Raw genomic sequence first — 19,920 nt, forward strand, 5'->3', positions numbered from 1 at the left:
TACACTGTCAACAAGCTAAAATACATATTGTTTGTTTGTGGCATCAGAGTCTATGGCATACTGCACTTTAAGACACCCCATTAGTCATCTAAATAGATGTTAACATTTTTTTTCAGTCCAAGACATATTACATAGCCCAATACAAGAGGTATTTCTACATGAGTCAGTTCAGCTGGAGTTATACATACCCGAACTGCTTTGTGAAACTCAAAAGTTTGCACACATTCACACTCAAGCTAATCCAAACAAGCAAACAGTAACATATTACATTAAGCTTTGTTGATTATCCTTGAATCTTTCAGAAAAACACAAAAGCAGCTGGCATTGTATACAAGTTTTCAGTCTATGTGATGGAACAATTGTTGGCTATTCTAGCTTTGAAATACCGTATTTTATGGACTATAAGACTCACTTTTTTCCTCGAAAAATATCTGCCAAAATTCAGGAGCGTCTTATATGTTTTAACAGTTTAATATGTTAAAACTCTGAAAAACTGGATTAAAATTAAGGTGCGTCTTATAGTCCGTAGCGTCCTATAGTCCGTAAAATACGGTAAGGCTTGACAAAAGTTACCTTGTCTATTTCTCTCTGTGCTGCACCTTCCTTTTTCAAACGCTCTTGTTCCACACACTTTGAATTGTAGTTTTCTTTTGCTTTCTGAAGGGCCTGAGTAATGCTCTGAATATTTTGCACTGCTTCCAAAGTTCCTGAAACTTCTTCTTTAGTCTGTAAAATATTTTTTGCATGAGTGTTAAAAGCTACTAGGTTAATAATTTCATTTGGTCACGAGAAGAATTATACATAACCTTTTTATGAGCTTTTATTTGTTCATCTCCATATTTGTGCACTTCTTTTATTAGTTCTTGCAACTTCCGAACAAGTTCCAAGTGACAGCTTGCTAATTTTTCTGTTGATGATTTGAAAACATCCCAAACTGGTGCAAATGTCCTAAGAATAATGGAAAACACAGGCACTTTAAATGTTGAAACAGCCTGAATGCAAAGTTATATTAAGTGCAGCTTTCTATTAAATAGCCTCAAGACGTACCTATTTTCTCAGGCTTTTAACTGAAGATTTTTAAATGTAATATGTTTTTGTCTGTGATCTTGTTTTTATTAGGTTTGTGAAATTTAACTGTTTTAATATTTGTTGTGTTTTAATTTGTACACTGCCTAGGGATGTCTATATCAGGTGGTATAGAAATATGATAAATAAATAATAAAATAAATAACTATCTCTTAATATATATTGTAGAATCCTACCTACTTACCTTAGAAGCAAAAATTAAGTGTTTACTTCTTTTAACCCTGTTAGCATGTAGAACCAACAGAAATAAAACTCAGTAAATTTGATTATATCTTGTCCACATTAAAACACAAACAAGTATCTAAGTCTTTCATGAGTTACATGGTTCAATCAATACCACTAGAGCTGCTTCTAGCATTGGAAAATCAGTGTATATTCAAGGTTTGCTATTTATTCTAGAAATGATTTAAAAATACTCCTGATGTTCCAAATATTAATTTATAAGACATAAACAGTTTCAGGCAGACAATCTAATGCTGCCATTTCTTACAGAACCTGTAACTGACATATTATATCAGGTTTAACCATTATTAATGGCTGCATTTCAGAAGAAAAAGTAGATTTTTATGCACAGATTGGTTTTTTCTGCTGAAATGAATTGAGCTGTTCACCTGCATAATGCATAGCATTTTTATGGTGCATTTCAAATGTCAAAGTGCTTTACATATCCTTCATAATCATTACCATGCAAAGTAAGACAGTTTTATTAATTCCACAAACCAGATGAGTAACTAGGGCTGAGAGAATAGTAGGTTGTCTCAGACCACCTAGGGAATTCATAGCTACTGTGAGATTTGAATCAGGAACCGCCTAGTTTACAATCCACATTCTTAAATCACAAAGCTACATCAGTTCAAGATGCAAAAGATCATCAGCATGCATAAAGAATTCTGTGTGGCTTTGATAGATGGTTCATTTTAGCAGTTTAAACTTCAAAATAAAATATTACCACTGAAACTATATGGTTGGCCTTTGCCCATAAAGGCATCAATTTTTAATAACAATAAGAGATTTTAAAGCATGAACATATAATGTACAGTTTAAATAGGATTATATTTAAATTTACTAGTTTCTCTCCTGAATGCAAGCCTCTCCCATTACCATCAATGGCATTAACTTACTTGGCAATTAACTTTGGACTAGATTTTTTAATGTTAGTTTTCAGGTGACTTTAAATAAGAGTTCTCTGCTAAGACTATACTTTAGAGCAGCTCTTCAAGTATATTAACGTACAGAATGGTAATGTAATTGAAAGACACCTTTTGGGAGGGGAAAGAGGGGAGCATCTCTTAAGAATCTGCAGTAAACAGTTGCGACCGGGCAACTCCAATTCTTCTCCTTCCCGTTTTCAGTAGGCAATACACAACAAGATATAGATTAGTTTGGTGAATTTATTCAATTCACCATAAATAAGTTAAACTATGTTCCATCAAATCCATGCACAATATGCCAGTATATTTTCGAATAATTTTCTTTAAATCTCCAGCTTTAATTTTATTTATAATTCAGAAAACCTATACAGAAGTGACAAAAGCAGAGGTGAGGGATAAAAAGGGGGAGAATGAGTGACGCCAGCACAAAAACCCCATAGATATGAATGTTGCTGCCAAGGAAGACTGCAAAGTCTTCAGAAGGTAACTGCATATAGTGCTTCTAACCACTGTTTAAGCTTGTACGTGCTGCATACACACACACATGTAATGCATAATTATGCAACTCTCTTATATAAAGGAAGGCAAAAAGACTACTCTGTCTTCTGTCCAACATTTCATGAGCAATAAGAAGTCATTTTACTCTTCACACACAAACTTACCCAAGCTGTGAATAATTGCTCGCTGATTTGGCTAGCTTGGTCATTGACCTTGAATATGCTTCTTCTATTGCAGCCCTGTTAACAACAAAAAGAGAACTCTGATGTTTAACAACCCAAATACAAAACCAAAACAATATGGACTGAGTACATTAACAGTTACTCTGACTATCTATATATCTATATATTTAATTCTCTTAGCCGGCATGCGTGTCCTGGATTTGGCAGCGGAATTCTTGCGACACGTTGTGAGAGTTCCGCCACCGAAGGGCGAGAGTTGCAGGCAAGAAAAAATGTCAGCAGCCGCTATTGGTGGGCCTCAAAACAGTCTGAGGAGGTGGGTTTGGCTGGCTGCCGCAAGGCAGCGGGATGGCCTGGCCAAGTCAGTCCATCCCGGGAAAGAACAAAGTGGCGGCAGCACAGCATGGCCTGGCCGCCGGGAGTGGGAGCGGGAGGCGGCGGCAGTAGAATGGCCGGAGGAGGCACCGGCGAGAGAGGTGAGTGGGAAACAGGCGACAGCGCAAAGCCCCGGGGTCCCGTTTGAAGCCAGAGTGGGAGGGAAATGGGTAGTTGGACTTCGCCACCTAGGAGGAGGTTCCCTGTTCGCCACCCGCTGAGGTAAGATGCACAATGCGGGTGGGGGGGAAGGAGGAGAGGAACAGAAGGGGGGGAGGACAAGAGAAAGGGGAGAAGAGCAGGAGGGAGGGGGAGAGGGGCAGGAGGAAGGGGAGCAGGAGGGAGGGGCAGGGGGGAGAGAGGGCATGAGAGTGTGGGGAGGAGGGGAGCAAGAGAGAGTGGAGGGGGAGGGAGGGCAAGAGAGTGTGGGGCAGGAGGGAGGGCAAGAGAGTGTGTGGCAGGGAGGGGAGGGCAAGAGAGAGTGGGGCAGGAGGAAACAGCCAGCCCCAACAAGCGCACAGATGCTCTATGTGGGTAGGCTAGTTAATGGAAAAGTTAGCCACCATTCAACAGCTCCAAGACTTATCAGCCCTCTAAACACCAGCATGCCTACTCAGGTGTGTTTTTCAATGTCATGAGTGTACAAAACTTGGTATGCCCTCATGTTTTTAAGCAAAACAACCCTTGCCCCAGAGTTTGGGAGTGGGGAGAATCTATCTGCCCCTCAGGCAAAATGGCAGTGCACAGTGATGCAATTATAGCATGCTATGGCAGGCTGGCAGCAAAAGCAGAAGTGGCCCACAACAGTGAGGAGAATGGGCTCTCCCCATCCCTGGCACCTGCCCACTGCTCTCCTCCGGAAGAAGGGACAGCCTGCCGCAGCGAGAAGAGCAAGGAGCAATCAATGAGGATAGAGAGCACCCACTCACTCTTCTCACTATGGCAGGCAGCTCGCTTCTGCCACCAGCAGCTCACCATGGCTTGGTATGTTATCCACTCACTCCCTCACTTCCACCCACTCCCTTGCTCACCCATGCCGGCCCACAGGGGCGACAAGTGACCCAGGGCCAGTGGCGCTCCTTCCTGCTTGGCGCCTTAGGCAACCACCTAGTTCACCTAGAGGGCAGGGAGGTCTTGGTAAAAGGTAGTGTATTCAGCTGATTTAAGTGGCAGGGTTGAAAATCTGGTATCTGTAGGTAATCAGGAAGTATGATATTCAAAATTTCTTTTTCAAAATACAAATATTTTAAACTTTCAGTGAATATATTTTGAGTGCATTCAGCTGATTTCAGTGGCACTGTATATGCAAAATTTGGTATGTAACCCCTGCTAACTGAGCAAAGAGGCACCTTTTAAAAGTGGTGATTCTCTTTATTTAGCAAGGGGAGAGCAAATGGCCCTGTCCAACCCCAGCAAAGTTTTCCTGCAGGGGCAGTTGCTGGTACCTGTCTTATGTTTCTTTTTTAGACTGTGAGCCCTTTGGGGACAGGGAGCAATCTTTGTTTCTCCATTCTCTCTCGCTCACTCTATAAACCGCTTTGGGAACTTTTGTTGGAAAGCGATATATAAATATTCATAGTAGTAGAATCTGTAGGGAAGTATGACTTTATGGCACACTAACTCTTCAAAAATACGTAACAGATACACTCTCGAAGAGAGGCAGAACCTAATCAAACCATGAAAACAGTAACAACTGTTTAGATTACTATGTGATTAACTATACATGTACACAGAGAGGTATGTAGGATGATCCGTTAGTATTACATATTAGTAGTAAAGCGTCTGTTGTGATGAGTAAGAGAGAGGGCCTGTAGCCACTTCCATATGTTGCAAGGAAAGGTAGTCTAATCCATGAAGTACCCAATCCCCACAAGACTCTTTTTGGCATTATAAAGACATGGAAATTAGATCAAGCCCAAGGTTTAGGAACACATGAAGCTGCCATATACTGAGTCAGACCATTGGTCTATCAAGCTCAATATTATCTTCACAGACTGGCAGCGGCTTCTCCAAGGTTGCAGGCAGGAATCTCTCTCAGCCCTATCAATAAAAAAATCTTGTCTTATAAATTAAAAAAAAAATAAAAATCTTGTCCTATCTTGGAGAAGCCAGGGAGGGAACTTGGAACCTTTTGCTCTTCCCAAAGTGGCTCCATCCCCTGAGGGGAATATCTTACAGTGCTCACACTTGAAGTTTAGATAAGTAACAGATTGAAGTTTTTCACTTAATAGGATATGGACACAATTCAGGCCTCATTCTCTCCATCTCTTTGTTAACACATACTACATATTTTCATTATCTCAAGTTTAGCTCCCTGAGAAAGGTTATTAAAGCACTCTAATTCCACATATTGCCATAACAATACTTGAAGGGGCACCACAGGAAGACTCCACAAGATCAAAGGCTGTGTATTTATGTTGCACAGGTAGCAATAGTGCTAGCAATAGATTTGTCTCACCATTTGTACATGTGCACAATAGACATCAGGTTGTGCTTCAGAGGCCCTCCTCAAGATGCCACGCTTTCAGAAATAGGTGGGTAGAAATCGGAGAGAGGGCCTTTTCAGTTGTCCCTCATGGAGCATCATTACTTTTACAGGTGAAACTCGGAAAATTAGAATATCGTGCAAAAGTCCATTAATTTCAGTAATGCAAATTAAAAGGTGAAACTGATAGATGCATTACATGCAAAGCGAGATAAGTCAAGCCTTAATTTGTTATAATTGTGATGATCATGGCGTACAGCTCATGAAAACCCCAAATCCACAATCTCAGAAAATTAGAATATTACATGGAACCAAGAAGACAAGGATTGAAGAATAGAACAATATCAGATCTCTGAAAAGTATAAACATGCATATGTATTCAGTACTTGGTTTGGGCCCCTTTTGCAGCAATTACTGCCTCAATGCGGCGTGGCATGGATGCTATCAGCCTGTGGCACTGATGAGGTATTATGGAAGACCAGGATGCTTCATTAGCGGCCTTTAGCAATTCTGCATTGTTTGGTCTCATGTCTCTCATCCTTCTCTTGGCAATGCCCCATAGATTCTCTATGGGGTCAGGTCAGGCGAGTTTGCTGGCCAGTCAAGCACAGTACACTGTATACTTTTCAGAGGTCCGATATTGTTCTATTCTACAATCCTTGTCTTATTGGTTCCATGTAATATTCTAATTTTCTGAGATTGTGGATTTGGGGTTTTCATGAGCTGTACGCCATGATCATCACAATTATAACAAATTAAGGCTTGACTTATCTCGCTCTGCATGTAATGCGTCTGTCTCATATATCAGTTTCACCTTTTAATTTGCATTACTGAAATTAATGGACTTTTGCACAATATTCTAATTTTCCGAGTTTCACCTGTATATGGCAATATAAAGCCTCTCCAAAGCTTTTAGTGATTATAGTTACTGCAAAAATCTAATTTTGTCCTGGTTTTTAAAAATTGTTCTGACAACTGTAGCTGTTACTTTTTATTATTGTTGTTTTCACATAATACGTTTTTATTGTAAGCTATTTTAGAGGATGTTTTTTCTAAATAAGAAGACAGCATTAAAATATTTTAAAATAAAAACAAAAGCCAAATGTCACCTATACAACAGCTATGTGACTGCAGTGACTGCACAGAGAGGAACTATCTGGAAGAAAATTCTGTTCACTGTCATGACAGTACACTTTGCTGACTTTTTTTATAACAAGAGTTGAGTTTGTCAAAAAAGACACCCCTTCCTTCAAACTGAATGAACATTTCTTAGTTTTTAATTCTAAATTATAAATGCTGTGATGTTGCGATGACTGAATCAGTTAAACTGAAAAGACCTCGGGCTTTGCAGCAGGACCCAGGTTTTTTTCAACCCCAATTGTGCCTCAGATTGTAATCAGTTTAGTTTGCCTATAGATTCAATGAAAGCCTTAGCTTTCCCCCTCCATTTCTTGATCACACCGGAATACAACAAAACCTAGGAACTGACTGTGGTAGAACGGACTGAACTTTAGGTGTCTGACTTACACGCCCATGCTCCAGTGCCACACTCTAGAACAGGGTTTCTCAACGTGTGGGTCCCCAGATGTTATTGGACTTCAACTCCCATAATCCCCAGCCCCAGTGGCCTTTGGTTGGGAATTATGGGAGTTGAAGTCCAATTACATCTGGGGATCCACACGTTGAGAAACCCTGCTCTAGAATCTTGGTAGTCTGCCATCACCCCATCTCTTCCAGAAGAAACCTTAATTTTAGGGTTTCTTTAGTCCTCTCTTGGCTGATTCTCTTTATCATTGCAAAGCAGGCTGCTGGCTAACTCCACCCTAGGTAAAGGTCAAGTGTGCTTTCAAGTCGATTTCATCTCCTGGCACCGACAGAGCCCTGTGATTTTCTTTTGGTAGAATACAGGAGGGATTTACCATTGCCTCCTTCCACAGAGTATGAGATGATGCCTTTCAGCATCTTCCTATATCGCTGCTGCTCAATATAGTACCAATGGGGATTCGAACTGGCAACCTTCTGCTTGTTAGTCAAGCATTTCCCCACTGCGACATTAGGTGGCTCATGAGAAAAGTAGTGTGAGCGTGTGTACAGCTGGCACACAGAAGACTGAAAACTCTAGAGCTCTGAACACCATGCTCAGGAATAGGTCTTTCTTTATAAAAGCAATTTTATTAAGCTACAGAGGTTAACTGTTTGCGGCAACAAGAACAGCAAGAAGGCAACAGAAAAACATGGAAGGTTAAATCTAGCTCTTAATACTTGATCTAAGGCTAGTAGAGTTGCAGAGTATCATTCTGGCAAACTGGTACAAATTCATAATGGTAAAGCAGCTGACAAGCTTTAATAGGCACACAGACACCTTTTAAGCATTTCTTGGGGTACAGCAAACTGAGTCCTTCCTCCAATCGAGGTGAGCCACATGGGCTCAGGTTGACAGTTTTTTTACCCATGGGCAGATGAGGTCTCATGGGGCTCTGGCGTCTTCGGGTCTTTCAGAGAAGCTAAGGTAGCACTTCCCTCCAGGAGATAAGAACTGAGAGTTCAGGTAAAATGTCCTATTTCCCCATGTGTGAGACAGGGATAGCTAATTGGTGAGGTGTGATATCCTGCACTTGGTGGTGAGTCAAGGGTAGACATGACCTAATCGCTTCAGTGCAGGGCTCAGAAAATCCACTAGTCTGTGACAAGTGAAAAATGATGCCTGATGAGTAAAACAAATCTCTACTGTGTACTTAAGCCAAAAATTTGCGACAGAAGGTGTATACTTGTTAAAAGTTTGTGAATCTGTGCTGTGGAACATCACTGGAATTGAGACAAATACTGACCCCTACATTACAACAGAACATTTTCTGCCTTCCCTAGTAGTCTTGCTGACTGTAGCTAGTTTGCTTTGTTCCATACAACCCAAGGTTTTTCAAGAATAGAGCCTGTTCCTATCTACATAACTCCATTCTGGTTGGATTCTGTTTGTTGGTGGTGTGACGCAACTCTGAAAACTGGCTTTTTTCTTTATTAGTTGTTCGTTGTTAATTTGCTTCTCTTTTACACAACTTTTTTTTTAACCTGTGAAAACAGAAATGTTTACTACTCCCTTTCCTCCTCCTGTTGTCTTCCCCACTGTCAATATCTTGACTGCAAACTCCTAGAACCTGTTGCTTTTGCTTATGTTACTCTATAACACACTATACACATCAGGGATTCACAAATTTAATCTTGGTTCATTAGCCAGTGATTATTTGTGGTTACCACCAATTCCCCACCCACCCACCCTCCCTGCCCCCACTTTTCCCTCAGATCCTTTTCTGGCTTATAGACAGAGGGCTTATATGAGAAGTGGGTCTTCTGTCATTTGCACTGGGATACAGTGATGGTAAGAAACAGTGAGATCCCTCTCCCACTACTCAGAAAGGATTCCTGCTGCTTCTTACTGTTTCAAAAATGGCAATGGAAATGAGACCCCTGGTGAGGAGATTTATGTGGCGCTGGGTGTCCTATTCACCAGAGGGCTAGGGGGCACTTGCCACTGGACAGCAGGCAAGTGAATTTGTAGACACCCAATATACATGTACACTATGCCATGGTGAAGTCTGATGATGATCTCCAATCGAGTATGAATCTGCTGATCCTTTTGGATCTCTCAGCAACTTTTAGTACCATCGACCATGGTATCCTTCTGGGTCACCTGAGGGAGTTGGGATTGGGTGGCACTGTTTTACAGTTCCTATCTCTCTGGTAGATTCCAGATGGTGTTGCTTGGAGACTGCTCCTCTGCAACATGAAAACTAAAGTATGGAGTTCTACAAGGCTCCACACTGTTTCCAATGCTTTTAAAGATCTACATGAAACCACTGGGTGAGATCATCAGGAGATTTGGTTCAGGGTGCTATGAACATGCTGATAACACCCAAACCTATTTCTACACATCAACTTCATCAAGTAATGGCATTACTTCCCTAAATGCCTGCCTGGAGGTGATAATAGGCTGAATGAAGGAAAACAAACTGAAATTGAATCCAAATGAGATGGAAGTACTGGCTGTGGGGCGGGGAGGTCTAAATTAGAGAGATGGTTTAGATCTGTCTGTTCTGGATGGGGTTATACTCCCCTAGAAAGAACAAGTATGTAGCTTGGGAGTGCTCCTGGATCCAAAACTCTCTCTGGTTTCTCAGTGTGAGGAAGTTGTCAGGGGCACTTTTTATCAGCTTTGGCTGATACATCAGCTATGCCCATTTCTGGAGATAAATGATCTTAAAACAGTGGTTCATGTGCTGGTAACCTCCAGTCTTGACTACTGTAATGCACTCTACGTGGAGCTGCCTTTGTACAAAGTCTAGAAACTACGATTGGTGCAGAACGCAACAGTCAGACTGGTCTCTGGGATAACCCAAAGAGAACATATAATACCAATCTTAATGGAACTGCAGTGGCTGCCAATATGTTTCCAAGCAAAATACAAAGTTCTGGTTATTACCTATAAAGCCCTTAACAGCTTGGGTTCAGGCTATTTAAGAAAGCGCCTCCTCTCTCATGAACCCTCCCGCCTATTAAGCTCATCTGAGGAGGTCCAGTTACAGCTACCACCAGCTTTTTTGGTGGTACTTGGGACCAGGCCTTTCCGGTGGCTGCCCCAGAGCTCCAGAATGCACTCCCTGTCAAAACCAGAGCTTCTTCATCTCTGGCCATTTTTTTAAAAGACCCTTAAGATATACTTGTTTTCTGAGACTTTTAATTAGTTTTATATCATAAGTTGTTTTAATCATTTTATCCTGTTTTATATTTGTTGTATGTTAATTTTCAATCCAGAATTTTCACTCGAGGCACAAATGACCAGGCTCAAACTATCATACTATGGACACATTATGTGAAGACCCAGCTCCCTTGAGAAGTCTATAATGCTGGAGAAAGTGGAAGAAAAGAGAAGAAGAGGACGACCAGCAGCAAGGTGGATGGACTTGATTACGACAGCAATGAATACACCACTGAAAGACCTTAAAGGCCAAGTTGAAGACAGATCATCCTGGAGAGAATCTATCTATGTGATTGCTAAGCGTCGACACCGACTTGATGGCACTTAATCAATCATAATCAATCATGTTAATTTATGTACAACACCTAGGTATGCATGGCATGCAGTATATAAATATGATAAATATAGTCTAACAACATCACAGATGTCTGTACATGCAGACATCTATCCATCCAACTTCTGAACCACTTCACTCTCATGGTTGGGAAGTGTATCCTCAGAAAGTGGACAGGAAGTAATCTATTGCATTTGAAAAACCTATGACCTTTTGCTTGAGAAAGACATTCCCCCTCCACCCAACAAGGCAGAGTAAATGGGAGTTGTGATATTACGCACCTACAGACCAAACAGCTTCCTCTACCTACTTACATGCTGGGTACTGTTGTCAAACCTTATGACACCAATCCTTCCCAACTAAACTCTTAAATAACTTATTGAAAAAATCCAAACAAAATCCAGATGAAATTTTTCAGATCTAACCAACATAAAGACTGAGAGGTAAAGAGGCAAGTAATTGGACAAAGCACGCAACTATCTAAAAAGCTATCTATAGATTTTTTACTATCTCTAAGTGGGAAACTACACATTATATTAAGAATATGCTAACATCAAGGACGAGGGCATTTCTACAGAAAAATTTCCAGAAAATTCCCTCAGATAAAAAATTTTTCATTGAAAATTTTCCATTTCTAAAAATGAATTGGCCAACATCCAGAGCAGCACTGTGCATGTGCAGTAGTCTTAGTTCCAGAGTATCACTATGCTGTCACGAGCAGGGGAATTTTTGCCAGTTGCCTGTGTCCCTGAAGCCACTAGGACCCTCATTGAGATCTGTAGGGGCAAGGGAGGCGGGGGAGGAATCCAGCTGCTATTTAGGTTTAAAAAACAAAACAGTACTGAGCACATGCCTGCCTTAATGAGAAGTCTGACCCAAAATGAAAAAATATGGGGCAAAGCCAGATAAGAGAAGCACGGCTGGCACTCAACAAGCCAGAGTTAGGGCTCAGGAAATCTAACGGTCTGTGATGAGTGCAAAATGATGCCTGACAGGCAAAAAAAAAAAATCCTGACAAGTAATGTACTAACATAGCTTGAGGAGCCATCTGATAATCTTTGTTTGACTGTTGAACTGAGCCAACATTTCTTAACTCTTGCATTTTCAGCATTTAGTGGCCATCTTACTAGTAATGAATGATAGCAAAACCTTAGGAGTACCTTTGATATATTCCTTCACTTGAGGCTTTGTTCATATGAATTAGTATTCAGAATACTAGATATGAAATATCAAGCTTCAATGTACAAAAGGTATACTGAGTGAATCACTTCAGACCTCATCCAGACCAACAATTCCTCAGAACACTCCAGAACAACTCCTTTACAATTCCTTCATTTCCAATACGCCACTGGTGTCTTCAGCTTCCTATCCCTCGTTTCTCAAGCAATTGTAGACACAAACAGGAGTGATGGTGGCACCACATGCACAAGTACACTGCCTGGAGACACAGCTGGGAGGCAGTTAGCTCTGGGTCACAAAGTATGTTCAATGGGTGACAAAGCCAGACACAAGTATCACAGTCAACACTAGCCTGGATACATGCAAAACACAGTAATCATGAACACTAGTATACAGTTGGCCACCGTGACTTGCATATATTATATGCCTTCCATTAAGCCACAGTTAAGTCTTAAGTATATCGAGATGAACTGTTCTCTATACAATCTGATCGCATATATTACTCAGCAGAAACATTCCTCTAGAAGGCAACTAATTTTAGATTCATAGCGTGTTTGATTCCTCTCATGTTAGAGCCCAGTGTCAAGGCTGTAACAGTGACATTTTAATGCAGGTTTATTCCAAGGACAGGCGATGAGATATTGTTTGGAGATTACTTTGAAAGCAGTAGAATTTATTCAGAGTATTTCAGGTACTAGAAAGTGCCCCAGCAGTGTCAGCTGGTCTAAAAGCAAACTGAGATTGGATTAGACAACTTCAGAGTACAAACAGATGTCAAAACTATGAGAGGAAAATCGATAGGGTCACAAGATATCTTTGACCATATTCAAGGAGAGTGAAGCTTGTGATTCAAATTACAGCATCCATCAAGTTTCATGTTAGACTACTGAAAGACAAGCACACACACAAGCAAATATCCTCTTCCTCAAATACTCTTCCAGTGCTTGCACCAAGAAGCTTGCACCAGAGCCTTTGGTAACCATGGAAAAAGATACCAGACTTGCTTAACATAAACATTATAATATTTTAAAATAATGAAGACAAGGTACTATATGATAGCAGGGAACTGCAAAAATGAATTGGAACTGCAAAAATGAATTGGAATACAAATGTGCATGCATCGATTTGTGTAAAAAAAAAAAAAAAAAAGAACAATCATAGAACATTAAAAGTTGGAAGAGACCTTTGAGGTCTTTTAGTTCAATTCTCTACTCAGAGCAGGAAATTGCTACAGCATTCCAAAGAGATGGCTGTACAGTCTCTGTTTGAAAACCTCTAGAGAACAAGATCCCACAACTGCATGTGGCAGACAGTTCCACTATCAAACATCAATTTACAGTTGGAAATTCCTAACTTCTAGCCTGAATCATCTCCCTTGTAATTGCCTCTGTTATTGCATTAACATTTTGCATACTTGACCAAGAGCATATAGGCTATAGAGAATGCTCTTCTGATAACTTCCACGGAATTTCAAGAGAGAAGTATAGAGGAGGAAGAATCTTTGGTTTGAGAGATCCCCCCCACACACACACACACTTCACCTCCTTGGGGGACACACATTCAAGAAAACCAAAAAGGTGGAGCCTTCTGGCTAAGCTCTTCAGCCTCAACCCAAAATCTGCACTAAAAAAAGAAATTAACTGCAACTGTAAGGTAAAAGGGGCCTAACCCCAAGGAGGTCTGGAAGGTATGTACAGATGTAGAATGAGAGAATCAGAATTTATTTTGTATTTGCTTACCAATTCCTGCTCATGAGTTTGTAAAACAGTATTATTTTGCTTGCTTGTACTGGAGATTGTATGTGGTATTCAGTAAAAAATTATTATTTTAAAGAAAAGTCCAGGGTGTATTGCTCTATTACTATCATGGTTGTATTGTCCCATTTAAAAATGATGTAAGTTTTGGGTGGTATAAAAATATGTCAAATAAATAAATATTACGGAGCACCCTTCCATGCTGTAAACTGCTTCAACCCAAAGCAGGCTAGATGTTTTGGACGACAGACTATACAATCACATGGGGAAGTTGTTCTAAAGGAAAAGTCTAGGGTATTGGAAATATCGGAATCTCCTATGAGGAGCTTAAACAAACAGGAGTATTTAACTGGAAGTTTCTAACTGGTTTCACTTGCTTCTGTGGATGGCAGCAAGAAAATTAATATTTCTATATTTCTATGTTTATTTATTTTTTAAAAAATTCTTATATACCACCTCCTCCAAAGACTCTAGGAGATAAACAACAATACCAGTAACAATAAAAAAAAAATTAAAGGTCTAATGCCTGGCGAAACAGGTAGGTCTTAAGGAGGACCTTAAAAGCAAGTAAGGAGGGGGCTGAACAAATCTGGTAGGGAAGAGTGTCCAAAGATGAGGGGTGGCCACAGATAAGGCCTTCCTATGGGCCCAGGCAACACGTACTACACCAGGGCCTGGGACACTAAGGAGGGCCAGCTGAGGTGACCTCACAGGCCGGGATACAACTGGCCAAGAAAGGCGATCCCGGAGTTATACAGGTGCTAAGCCCATAAGGATTTTGTAGGTGAGAACCAGTACTTTGAATTGGACCCGAAAGCTAACAGGCAACGAGTTCAGCAACCATAAAAGAGGTGTAACACTATCAAATCTACAGCCACCCATGGATGAAATATTAATTTTGAGATTGAGAATATGAAGGAAAAGGTCTAGACACTTGAGACTTCAAGCTGTCTGGTTTAGCACATCAGGTAAAACTGGATGCATACAACCTGTTTTGCAATACAGTTTTTCCAGTTTTAGGTTTGATAAAAATTGATTAAAATAATAATAAAGAATGTAGTCAAAGATATCATGAATATCAATCATAATTATATTCTATGAACATGTTCACAACAGTATATGAGGGAGAGAGATAACAGACCTGGTCAGTCTTATTTTGCAAGTGGTGTACATACAGCACACCCACAGTCAAGCCCTTCCTCCCCTTTCTCTCTAAAAGTGCAAAGACAAAGAAGGTCAATATATGGAGGATTTGCAGGGGATGGTGGAGTAGATCTGAGTGAGGAGGAGGAGTCTGGATATAAATGCATGAGACAGGAGGAGGAGAATAAAAAGTGAAACTACAAGTGAATATATTTATGCAGTTCTGAGGAATCCCCCCGCCCCCACAATGCATCCTCCATTCTAACAGACAATTTTGTGTTGGGATGGAGGATAGCAGTAGAGGAAAAACTACAGAGTTGCTGATTTCCTTAGGTTTTTCAAAGGCTAAGGAAATGATTGTTAGGGACCTTATTTAGGATGTAGCCCTGCAGGACGACAAGGACCAGATTAAGCATTGTACCATGGTATGGCATTTTAGCAGAACTCTTACTCTGGCAAAATACCTTTATGATCTTTAATTCCCAACATGTTGGAGAACGTTTATTTTGGCACTTCAATGTGATGCTTTCTGTCCTTCCAGAGAGGAGATATTTATGTATGCTTTACTCTCAAAGTTTGTGCTCTTGTAGTTTGGGCATGGTGGAATCGATGAAGAATGCTTTACGCTATTGTTTGTTCTATAACAGGGGTGCACAACCCAAACAACACAGTGGGCTGGAAACACCCAACTTAGTGTGTGGGGGCCAAGGTCAATGTTCAGCACATTAATTATTATATTAACACTAATTATTAAATATAAAGAAAAGTATTAAAAATACTAATCAATGTTATTATTAGTTACCCACAGTATGAAAGACAAGGAGGCTGCTAGCAACCCTCCTTCCTGCCTTTCGTGCACTTTCAAAGCTTGCAAAGGTTAACTTTGAAAGGGGGCTCACCCCCACCAGAGCCATGGAGCAAAGCAGCATTTTGCACCTCATTTCAGTCACCACAAAACTTAAGGCCGGGGGGGAAGTGCCCATGGGCCAGATCTGGGCCCCGGGCCTTATGTTGTGTAGGCCTGTTCTATAAGAACATTCATACCTTATTTATATTCCCAACTTTGATAGATTATCCAGGCAGGACAGATATTTTAAGTACATATCTCTTTCTTTCAGATACCAATGCTGAAATTACTTTAAAAGTTGCAAAATTCTGTGCCATAGTTTGCAGAGCTGCTCTTACCCCTGGAGTTCGGGGCCAAAGTACAGGGCCTCCACAACCCCTGGGGCCCCCCAAATCATCTTTAGTCTGTCCTGGGTGGTGTGGTTTGTGCCCTCAAGAACCAATGTGTTAAAAATGATGCTTAACTTGTAGCGGGGGGAGGGCTCAAAGGCCTTTAGGTCCAGGCTCCAAAATTACCTAGGTGCACCCATGATAGCTTGTAATATAAAGAAGCAACAGTTTAAATTCTCCATCAATTGTACATAGAGAATACAGGCTGCTTATCTGGTGGCATAGGGGTATTGTATTTGGTTGGTTGTATTATTGTACTTTATTGCTTTTAGTATTCTTGTAATTGTTTTTCTTGCTGGCTGGTCTTGGACCATAATAATAAAAAAGACTGATTGACCAGCCCCTTTATCTATCCTAGATTTCTCCTTCCTAGAACAATTCCACATTCTTAAAAAATTCAAGTAAAAATAAGATCTGCAAACAAGTATGTTTGTGCAAATTCTGGCTTCCATTATATTATTGCAGATTTTGCAAACCCACCCCCCCCCCCCAAATATGTGGCTGTGTTAAGATACAATGCAAACCCATGATTGTTTTAGCTAAACCATGGTTTTATATTATGGGAAAGCACCTGATCCTGCCCATTAATATGGCTTGTTTGGCGTGCTAAATAAGGATCTTGAACTATTGTTTGAAGATGGAATGCAAACCACAGTTAATTGTCATTTCTCATTATGTCTGAATTCACAAGCCACTATTACTCTGCCTCAAGAGGTTAGTGCACCACAAAAGCAGGAGTGAACTTAAAACCGAGCCCTGAACAGATGGGAGCAGAAGCAGACGAGCAGCTCAAAATCACAGTTTGCCCCTTGTAGATCCAGACGCTCCAAATATTGTTTGATTTCTTAACTACGGTTAGCATAAACCAAGATTCTGTGTTATGTTTTAACCCAGACAATGTGTTCCCTTTGTTCAAAATACAGAGTTGATTTATAATTCTATTAGGGAAAGAAACTGATGAATCAATATTTTCTGTGCTATTCTGCAAAGTTAAAAAAAGACTTGGACCTGTAAGTGGTGTGCTTTTTATTAGTGTTGACTAACAACAAACCAACTTATTCATAAATCAGTGCTGAGGACATGCTGTGATGGAAAGAATTCCTAACTCATTGGTATTTTATTAAGCATTACAAGCCTATGCTTGCCTACAAAATTCTTGGGGTTGTCCATTAAAATTCCTTTTGGTAACTATAGGAACAGATTGGCTGGGCCAATACATTCAGATCTAAAACATATATAAAGTATTCTAAAGCTTAAATAGAATGTATACAAATCTTCATAAACGTTACTTGACATTAACAAAAAAGTATGATCTTCTCAAAAAGTCTTGTCAAGAGCTGTTTGGAAGCAGCTGTTGATAAGTCAAGGCTCAGCAGAGGAGGCAGCAAACTTTTGATTTCTCTCTTAAAAGCAACAGCAAGCAAGCAAATATATAAGCAAACCAACAAGAAAATGGGGGTGGGGGAGGACAAGCTAAGTTTGGAAGCAGATCTGGAGAAGACCAGGCTCAGAACAGGGGAATTTTGCTCCCTGGAGCGTTGCAAACTGATATTGAAGTAGTTTTTGTGGGGGGTTTAGCAGGGAAGTGTGTGGAGAACCACACAAGCGGTCCCCATTTATCACAAAGGAGACACTCGGCACAAGAAGATGAGTACTACCCCACTTTTGCAATTTTCTTGGAAAATAGCGTTTAAAACCTTTACTTAGCTGACAACTTCAACTAAGACCTAGCTTTCAAGTAAACAAGCTCTATATATTCTAAATAGCCAATAAAACCAGTTATGAAGGTAGAATACAAGCAGGCAAGGGGGTGCTTCCCAGTGTACTACATGTATTATTATTATTTATTGTTATTTAACATATTTTTATACTGCCCCAAACTTACATCTCTGGGGGGTTTACAACAAAATAAGAACAGAAAAAGTAAAACATTAATTAAAACAACAAAAAGAAGTTTAACACATTACAACCATTTACAAAATTTAAAATAATATTAAAAAGCATTAAAACCATTAAGACAATATTAATTAAAAGCCTGGGTGAACAGATGCATCTTTAAAGATTTTTTAAAAGCTGTCAGAGATGGGGAGGCTCTTATTTAATTAAGGAGCACATTCCAAAGCCTCAGGGCAGCAGCAGAGAAGGCCCATCCTTGAGTAGCCACTAGACAGGCCTGTGGCAACTGCAGATGGGAGACTGTCCCACCCTGTCTGTTTAGGTAGGCAATTGCAGCAGTGTTGTCCAACTGCAGTTGTACCACCCTCCCCCTGAGCACTGGAAGGAAGGCTTTCATGGCTTGGAAAACCGCCAACAGTTCCAGGAAGTTTATATGAAATTGGCGTTGGGAGCTGGTCCATCGACCTTGCATCACTTTGGCATTGCAATGTCCGCCCCAACCTCTGAGCGAAGCATCTGTTGTGACCCACACTGCAGGAGCCTGTGCGTTAAATGGGATTCCACTGAGAAGGTTGAGTCTCCATGTCCACCAGGACAATGACTGAAAGATCTGTAGAGACACGAGTAACAGCTTTCTGGGACTGTCTCTGTTCAGTTGGAAAGAAGACAAGAACATAGCTGCAGCTTCCTCATCTTCAAACGAGTTTAGTGTACAGTTGACTTGTAAGAAGCCATCAGGCAAGTAGGCGTTGTAGTTGTCTCGCTGGCTGTAAAGGATTAGCTTGAAATTGACGGCCCATCACTGTGATGGCTTGATAGTGGTTTTCTGGCAAGAATGTCCTTCCTACATCGGTGTCTAGTACAGCTCCTATGTAGGAGATGGTGGACAATGGGGTTAGATGAGACTTTTTCCAGTTGACCTGAATCCTGAGGTCCTGGAGAAGATTCAACATGTACTGTATCTAAGAAAGTAACTCTCCTTTGTCTCTTGACATCAGGAGCCAATCGTCTATATAGGGATAAAGTTTCAGGCCCTTTGTTCTCAGGTGGGCCACTACCACCGCCATGCATTTGGTAAATACATGCGGGGTAGTGCAGAGTCCGAAAGGAAGGACTTGATACCAAGGTCCCTACAGTGAACCTTAGGTACTTTTGGCAGGTTGGCCTGATCCCTACGTGAAAACAGGCATCTTTTAAAGCTAACATCACAAGCCACTGCTCCCGATGTAGAAGTGGCAGGATGTCCTGTAATTTTGTCATCCAATACTTTTTCACATGGATAAATTTGTTGAGATGTCTCAGGTCCCGGATTCCTCCAGCCTTCTTTGGAATTTGGAAATAACGTGAGCAGAAACCTTCCTGTCGGTGAGCCCATCGCACCTGGACTATTGCTTTCTTGTGTAGGAGTTCCTGAACCTCCTTCAGTAAGGCAGGCGTTGCACTCGTGAAGTGTGTACCCCTGAAAAGGGGGTGAGTCTTGAACTCTACTGCATGGCCTGACGTGACAATTTTTAAGACCCACTGGTCCAATGTTATGTTGCGCCATGCTTGAGCATGACTCGCCAATCTGATAGTGTTGATGGCTAGTGGAGGTCGGCTGAGTGGTGTTGCAGGCCGATACATCATCCTCCCTGATGTTCTGAGAGGGGTAGTAAAGCGGATGGTCCGACAATGGCAGTGTTTGCGATGAGTGATCCTGAATCTCAAAGATGCTGCTTGTTGGCCTCTGTCTGTTTTTTGTGCTGGGCTGAGGCGAATTTACCTTTCTACTGAGAGGTCCGCTTTGTGAAGGGTTGGTATGTCTTCTGCTAATCCCTCCATTCTTGAGGTCTGAACGAAGAATGGGGACGG

General features: G+C 41.0%; 1 protein-coding gene across 2 annotated transcripts in view; it reads right to left on the minus strand.

Annotated features, from left to right (window-relative positions):
* Positions 1-19,920, minus strand: part of FCHO2 (FCH and mu domain containing endocytic adaptor 2) — a 140,675-nt gene that overhangs the window by 95,629 nt on the left and 25,126 nt on the right. For both annotated transcript variants that reach the window (XM_053297568.1, XM_053297569.1), the window contains exons 3-5: positions 2,900-2,974; positions 807-948; positions 574-726 (exon numbers count right to left, since the gene is read on the minus strand). In XM_053297568.1, the coding sequence (XP_053153543.1) occupies positions 574-726; positions 807-948; positions 2,900-2,974 (370 nt within the window). The remainder of the gene's footprint in view (positions 1-573; positions 727-806; positions 949-2,899; positions 2,975-19,920) is intronic.

The sequence above is a fragment of the Hemicordylus capensis genome, chromosome 2 (genome assembly GCF_027244095.1).
Source record: "Hemicordylus capensis ecotype Gifberg chromosome 2, rHemCap1.1.pri, whole genome shotgun sequence".
Classification (NCBI taxonomy): Eukaryota; Metazoa; Chordata; class Lepidosauria; order Squamata; family Cordylidae; genus Hemicordylus; species Hemicordylus capensis.